At 71.5% G+C, this 6,893-nt stretch overlaps 1 protein-coding gene and 1 non-coding gene across 2 annotated transcripts; one reads left to right on the forward strand and one right to left on the reverse strand.

Moving 5' to 3' along the window:
* Window positions 1–865: 865 nt before the first annotated feature.
* On the forward strand, window positions 866–939 carry H696_02945. The gene has a single exon. It is a non-coding gene; the product is annotated as a tRNA-Val (tRNA).
* Window positions 940–1,241: 302 nt separating this feature from the next.
* Window positions 1,242–3,199, reverse strand: H696_02946 (hypothetical protein; the record flags this gene model as incomplete). Its single annotated transcript, XM_009496829.1, has 4 exons — window positions 1,242–1,484; window positions 1,596–1,706; window positions 1,858–2,211; window positions 2,426–3,199. 4 exons carry the CDS (start codon window positions 3,197–3,199, stop codon window positions 1,242–1,244), a joined length of 1,482 nt encoding a protein of 493 aa, XP_009495104.1.
* Between the last annotated feature and the right edge of the window lie 3,694 nt (window positions 3,200–6,893).

The raw sequence follows: 6,893 nt of genomic DNA on the forward strand, positions 1-6,893 counted from the left end.
CCCCCCCCCCCCCCCCCGCACAACGGGGCTTCGTCTGCGCCCCTTTTTCCTGAGGACCAACCAAAGGCACCAACAGTGCCCTCGCCTCGGGCTGGGCCGAGGCCAGGCACTCCCCACGCGGCAGTTAACGCCAGCCTCGCAGAGGCCCGACTCTGGCCGGTGGGGCGCTCGGTTGTCCTGCCCCGGCGCAGGCAGACACCCCGACCGGGCGGGGGCCGCCCGGCTGGCTGGAGCATCTCGCCCATGGATGTGTGTGTGTGTATATGTGCGCGTGTGTCAGTGCAGGTGCATGGCGGACACTCCCGGGTGCGGCGGAATAACCCGGGGAGCCGGCCCAGCCCGGCCAGGGAAGTCAGACGAAGCCGGCGCCGGGCGCCGGGCGCCGGGCCGAGCGGACGCATGCCTTTCGGGTGGGCGCCCGCCCCGTGCCTGCGCGGGGGGTGTTGTTTTGGGTCCGGAAACGCGCCCCGGCTCCCCCCCACCTCGGGCAGCCCATTGCGTGTGGCCGGCCAGGGGGCGGATAATCCGGTCACACAAATACACATGCATATATACATATGTACGGTGCTCACGCGCTCCCGACCGCTCACGCCCCCCCCCCACCGGCCGCGAACCGGCGCTCCCCGCCCCCCCCCCTGCCGGTTGGTCATGTATGATGGCGCCCAAATAGAAGGGGGTGTTAGCTCTGCATGCCCCGGGGCCGGTTGCTCGCGCTGCTGCTTCTGGTCTTGGCGACACGGCATCAGCTGCAGGTCACATGCGACACCCGGGCGATGGTGCTCCATGGGCGGACCTCCGGCCAACAGGCGCAAGGCACAAATGCCCGGGCATAAGTAGCTGTAAATGGGGTCACCTTTCAACCAGCGTCCGAATGGTGTAGTCGGTTATCACATTCGCCTCACACGCGAAAGGTCCCCAGTTCGAACCTGGGTTCGGACAATTATTTATTTTTCCTTCGCCGCCCTGTGATACACACACACCGAACCGGGGGCCAGCACCCGGCGGTGTCCCGGCAAGCACAAGAGGCACCCTTTTATTGGGCCGGATTCGGCGGCGCACGGGCCTCCGAAGAGTTTTTGCGCCGCCCGTGCCCCAGGCGGCTTGTCTTTGCTCTCGGTGGGCGGAGGACGCCCGATGAGGCGGCCAGCCGGCCGGGCCGGCAAGAGCCACCCTCTCGAGCGGGGTAGGGACGCCACGGAGGGGGGGGGGGAGAGAGAGAGAGAGAGATGGACATGGGGCCGCTAGATGGGGCAGTCGAGCAGCGCATCCAGCGGCACGCCCGGCAGGATGGACACCCCGCCGGGGCCGGTGTCCGCCAGGTCGCTCGGTCCGGCCGCGGCTCCGGCGCTCCCCGGCCCCGGGGTAAGCGGCGGGAGGGCCATGTGCCGGATGAGGGTGCGAGTTGGCTCGCTGTACCGGCAGCCGGCGGCCAGGGGGTCCGGATGTTGCGTGCGCGCCAGGCCACAAAGGACCGCCATGTTGGCCTGTGGCATTGGCGGGGGTGTTCCGCCGGGGCCACTTCCCGGTTAGTCTTCATTCGGGTGGAGCGCGGCGAGGCAGAGGGCCGGGGGGGTTCCCGCCCCGGGGGGACGCACCTCGCGCCCGGCTTCCGGCAGCTGGGCCGTCGCGCCGGGAACAAAGTGCACCATGGTCCGCAGCGTGCGCAATGTGCGCTTGTGCAGGGTGTCGGCGATGGCTCCGGCCGACTGCCGGCCCCCGAGGAGGGGCAATGGGCCATTCGCATGGGGGCGATCATGTCAGCCATGGGCCACGGGCCTCGCCCGCCGGCAGGGGGCTTGTACTTGGGGTGCTGCCGGAGGCCGGGGCCCTAGGCCCGGGCGCCGGAGGCGGACGCACCTGCTCGGCCGACACGCCTGCCACCGAGAGCTCCCGCAAAAGGACCGCCGCCGCGCGAGCCTCCACCAGGAGAATCAGCCCCCCAGCGGGGAGGCCCTCCTCCAGGTGGCCGAAGTCCAGCGCGGCCTCGAGGCGGTTCCCGCGGAAGTGGGCGCCCGGCCGGGGAAGCGACCGCGGCCGAATGGCCACCGCCTCGGCCGTGCCACCGACGAATTGCATCCCGGCGGCCAGGGCCGGCATGTCGGCCAGGCGCAGCAGCGGCGCGGTGTCCTGGTCCGGCCCGATCACCAGCAGCACGTGTGTCGGTGCCTGGGCGGGATGTTGGCCGAGCTGCGCCTCCAGGTCCGAGGCCATCTTCGGCCGGTCGATGTGGCCGGCAGGCGGCCGCGCCGGCGAGGACATGGCCAAAGCACCGGGCCCACATGGCCAGCAGCGGTGTCAGCCGAGGGACCTTGAGCATGGCAATCCGGCACGCTAGCCCAGCCGTGCGCCTCCCCCCCGCCCCGCCCCGCCCCGCCCCGCCCCGACCCCCCTACCCCGGCTGGACCATCCCGCGAGGGGCACGCACCTGGTCCAGGGTGGTGGAAAGCCCGACCGCCGGCGAGCCCGCCAGCCAGGCTGCCCATTCGGACCAGAGGGGCGCGCAGGCGTCGGCCGCCGGGCCCGAGCCCCGACCCGGGCTGGCCGCCACCCAGGGGCCGCGACCGGCAAGACGGAAGGCCGCGGCCTGGGGCCCGGGCCGAAGTTGCCGGCCGCCCGGGCCCTCGGCTTCGGCCAGGTGCCAGCCCCACTGGGCCAGGACTTCGCCAAGGGCAAAGGGATCGCCCCGCGACCGGGGGACCAAGACGGCCGGCGCCAGGCGCACGCCCGCGCGCAGGGCCGCCCGCAGGCGAGCCCAGTCGGCCACCAGGCGCCGGCCGCCGGGGGCCACCTCGTCGGCCGCCTGGGCGGCCAGCCTCTCCAGGGCGTTCCAGTAGCGGCGCCGACTCCGGACGGCGGTTGTCTCGGGCGGCGGGGCCCCGGCCCCGGGGGCCCCGATGGCCGGGTCCAGCCCATCAGCAAGGGCCGAGCCCAGGGCCACGGCCAGCGGCATGCCGGCGCAGCACCCGCGCAGGGGCGCCAATTCCGGAGCCAGGCCCCGGTCCAGCCCGGCCGCAAGGGGGGCCCCGGCAAGCCGCGACACGGCCAGCCCCGGGCCGTCGCCGGCCAGCCGGGCGGGCTTGATGCGCTGCGACACCAGGCGCACCGCGGCTCCGGGCTCATCGCGGCTGGACAGGACCAGGGTGGTCACCAGGAGCCCCAGTACCAGCAGCAAGTACTTGGTGCCAGGCAGGGAGGACATAGTGCGGGCGGGACTCGGCGCGAGGGGCGTCGGGGGCGAGGCGCGGCGCGTGCGGCAGATGTTGCGGAGTGATTCGGAAAAGAGCAAGACAAAGGGGGGGGGGGGGGGGCGATAAAAGGAAAGGCGGGCGTCTGTGGGGTGCCATTCCACGGGCCTGCGCCTCTCGGCGGCTCATTAGCCCCGGTCGTCGAGGGGCCGATTGCTGCCTCGCGCGGGCAGATGGGGCTCCTGTTCCCCTTCCCCCGGCTCCCCGGCCTCTAGTCCCGTCTATGGTGTCGCCGCGGCCGGCCTCCGATCACCCAAGGTGGCGGCCTGCCCCTGTGGGCTAAGAGCCAATGGGCTGTCATCAGCCGGCTGACATGAGTCACGATATCATGCCGGGAAACCTAAAGGCATTCAAGCCATACTGTCACATCAGAACGGACGCTTGCGTGGGCACATGTCCGTCCAATCTAGGATCGAGGCGCGGGTCGTGTGATTGTGGGTTTCATCCTGACACCCCAAGAGGGCCGGGTCATTGGTATGAGCGTCCACGAGAATGGTAATGTCATGTAGGGGTGTATGTGTGTCTGTGTATGTATTTTGTATGTATGTATGTATGTATGTATTTGTGTGCGTGTGCGTGTGTGGACCGAGGCTGGCGACCGACGGGAGGACCTCCTCGCGTGCTGGTCTCGGTGCCGGGCCATTTGTTTCCCGATTACCGCCAGTGCGAGCCTGCTGGCTGCCTGGCATCCTTGACGCATTGGGTATCCAACGCTTGTGGCCTCGGTCTCCGCCGCTGCGGCGCAAAGCGACCGGGTTAAAATGCCGCAGTGCATGCCGCGCCCCCGAGAAACCGGGGCGGGCCGGATCATCCCTTTGGTCGGTGCCCACGCCCCGGTCCTAGGCCCGGCTCGGCCCGGTGGCTAATGGATTCTGTCTCATCGCGCGGCCGGCGCGGGGGCCCCGGGTGCGGGCGGGAGCCGGCGCCTCGACGGGCGGCGAAGCCCAGGGGCGCGCAACACCTTTCGGGCCCCGAACGCCATCCCCATGTGGCCGGCACATGGTCCCTTCGCTTCCCCTGAGGACCAACGCGCTGCCCGTGCGAGGCGGGGGGGGGGGATCCGGAGAACACCGGGGCCCCCGGGGAGGGGGCGGCGGCGAGGCGCCATTCGCTTCGGGTGCGGGATGTGCCAGACCACGTCCGGCAGCGTGTGCAGCTACCCCGCCTGCCCCCCGGGTGCCCTCGCGCCGAGGGCGGCCAGCGCGTGGAATGCCCCGGGCTTCGCGACATAGATTGCCACTGTGCGAGCCGCGTTGCCCTCGCACCCCGTCCCCGGCCGGGAGATGGGCGGGTTCCTGGGCCCGGCAAGGGCATCCCCGGTCTTCATGCCGGGGATCGGTCGAGTCGCCGACGCATGTGAATGTCACTCGGCATGGGCACGCTCGAGCCGGGCATCCCCAGCGGGGCGGGCCCCGGAGGAGTCCCGCACCGGCCGCGGGGGGAATACGTGCCCAGGCTCGACCCGGGGGTCCCCGCCTTGGCCCCCCTCCCCGGGCTAGCTTGGATCCCCACCGCGGAAGGGGACACAGCATGCACGCTCGTGCCCCCTCCCACCCCTCGCGTGCATCTCCTTACCGCCCCGGCCCATGGGAGCCCTGGGCGTTGTTATTTCGAGGTGCCCCTCAGCCTCTCCCCCCGGGCGGGTCCCACCATGCGCCACCGGGTCGACGCCTGTGTCTACAGGACACGGGGGCCCATTTGCCCGTGTGCGACCGGGCGACACCTCCTTCAACACACATGCTTGCGGTCGCTATTTTCATGAGGTCCCCCCCCCGGGCTTGGAGAATAGCCCGCCACAGGGAGGGGGGAGCACATTATTGCGACAGGGCGGGCCTCCCGGCTCTGGTTCTCTCTCTCTCTCTCTCTCTCTCTCTCTCTCTCTCTCTCTCTCGCTGCGACTGTGGCATGGCCGCCGCACCTGAAGGGGATTCCCATGATGCCCGGCGCCAGGAGCACAGCTCTTGCCGCTGGGGACGCACCACACCCCTGGACCCGGAGGGGGTCCCATTTGCCCATCGTGGCCAACCCTGCCGGAGATGCGCTCTCATACACACACACGCGTGGTGGGCGACCCGTTTTGCGGAAGACCGGGGAGCAGGTGCGCACCCTGGGACTCGGCGCCCGCCTGCTGCCTGCCCCCGGTTCCTGATGTTGTTCGATCGTGGGCTCTTCCGGGACCTTCCGGGCGCTGTTGATCTAGCGCGGCGAAGTCCTGTCCTCGGAGCCGAGGCCCGAGCGGGGATCGGCGACCGGCAGCAACAACAGCTGCCGTGCCCCAGCCGAAGGGGCCGAGGAGGCATGTCACACTCCACGGGTCTCGAGTGCCACCGGAGCGGATCCCGGTGCCATGGGGCGAGAAGGGCGTCGAGGCCGGGGTGGGGGTGGGGATGGCGGGGGTGGGGAATGGGGGAGGGGGCGCCGGGCGGCCGAAGATGCCGCCTGAGTCAAAACACCCCCCGCCCCCCCACCCCATCCCCGCCCCGCACGGACCAAGAGCTCCTGTGTCGGTCGGCCGAGCCCGAAGGGCTGGCCGTGCGCCAGCGGGCCCGGTGCCGGAGCCCTGCCCACCGGGAGGAGGGTCTGGCGGCCCGGCGGCACAAAGTCGCCTCGCGGGGCCCTACCACGACCGCGAGCGTCATACAAAGCCTCCACCGGAGAAACACAGGAGTTGCCCCCGGGGGCAGGGACCGCGAGGCGGGGGAAGCCGGTGCGGCCCAATGGGCCTCCCGAGCCAGTGTTTTGGCCCCCGCCCTGGGCCTGGGTGGCATTCCTCTTTGCCGGACAGTGGGCTCCTCCTTGGCAGGGCGGGGCGGGGGGGGGGGGCTCTCCGTGCAGTCGGGCACAAAGGTGGGCCTCGAGGAGGGACACCTGGCCACGGGGCCGCCTGCGGGCATGGCTGTCTCCCCTGTGCCTGGGGCCGTCTCGATGGCGGGTCTGGGGTGGCGTGTCGATGGAAACACTGATCGGGGTGAGGGGGGCCCGCGATGCGGCGCGAGGGCCGGCCAGCCGCCAGAGGCAGGGTGCTCGCCCGGAAGAGGGGCCGAAGGCGAGAGGCGCGCACCGTCGGACGCTCCGCCCCTCGGGCGTCTCTCCCCGGAGGCCCCATGTCCTGGCTGGACCCGTGTGGCGCACACATCCTCGGAGCCGAAGATGGCGCCTGTGGCATGGTCCTGGCCCTAAGGGGCCGCCTGGTCGGGTCATCTTGCCCGGCGGGGGCCACCTCGCCCGGCGGCGGCGGCGGCGGCGGCGGCGGCGGCGGCGGCGGCGGCCTGCGCCTTCTCCCTCGGGGCCGGATATTGCTCGGGATGGCTCCTCGGCCATGAGGCGCCGTACGCATGTGGCTCGGCGCCTTGTTGGCAAGTGAGACACGGCCCCCGCCCGGCTCGCCTCTCCGCCCGCCGGTCAGCACGCGAGGCCGCGCGGGCCGGGCCAAGGGCGGGAAAGGGGAACCCGCCGGACGGGCCCGGAGATGAACAAGCAGCCGGAAGAAAATATGACCCAGGCACGGCCCCCCAGTGTGTCCCCTCCTCGCGGCAGGAGGGGTGTCCTAAAAGGCACGATGGACAGATGGCTCCGGGGCACAACACCGGATAAAGCCAGATGCGATCCATTTGCCCCAATCGCGCCTCCTCGTCCGCCTCCTCCCCC

This window comes from Fonticula alba, assembly GCF_000388065.1.
Source record: "Fonticula alba strain ATCC 38817 unplaced genomic scaffold supercont2.4, whole genome shotgun sequence".
Classification (NCBI taxonomy): domain Eukaryota; order Rotosphaerida; family Fonticulaceae; genus Fonticula; species Fonticula alba.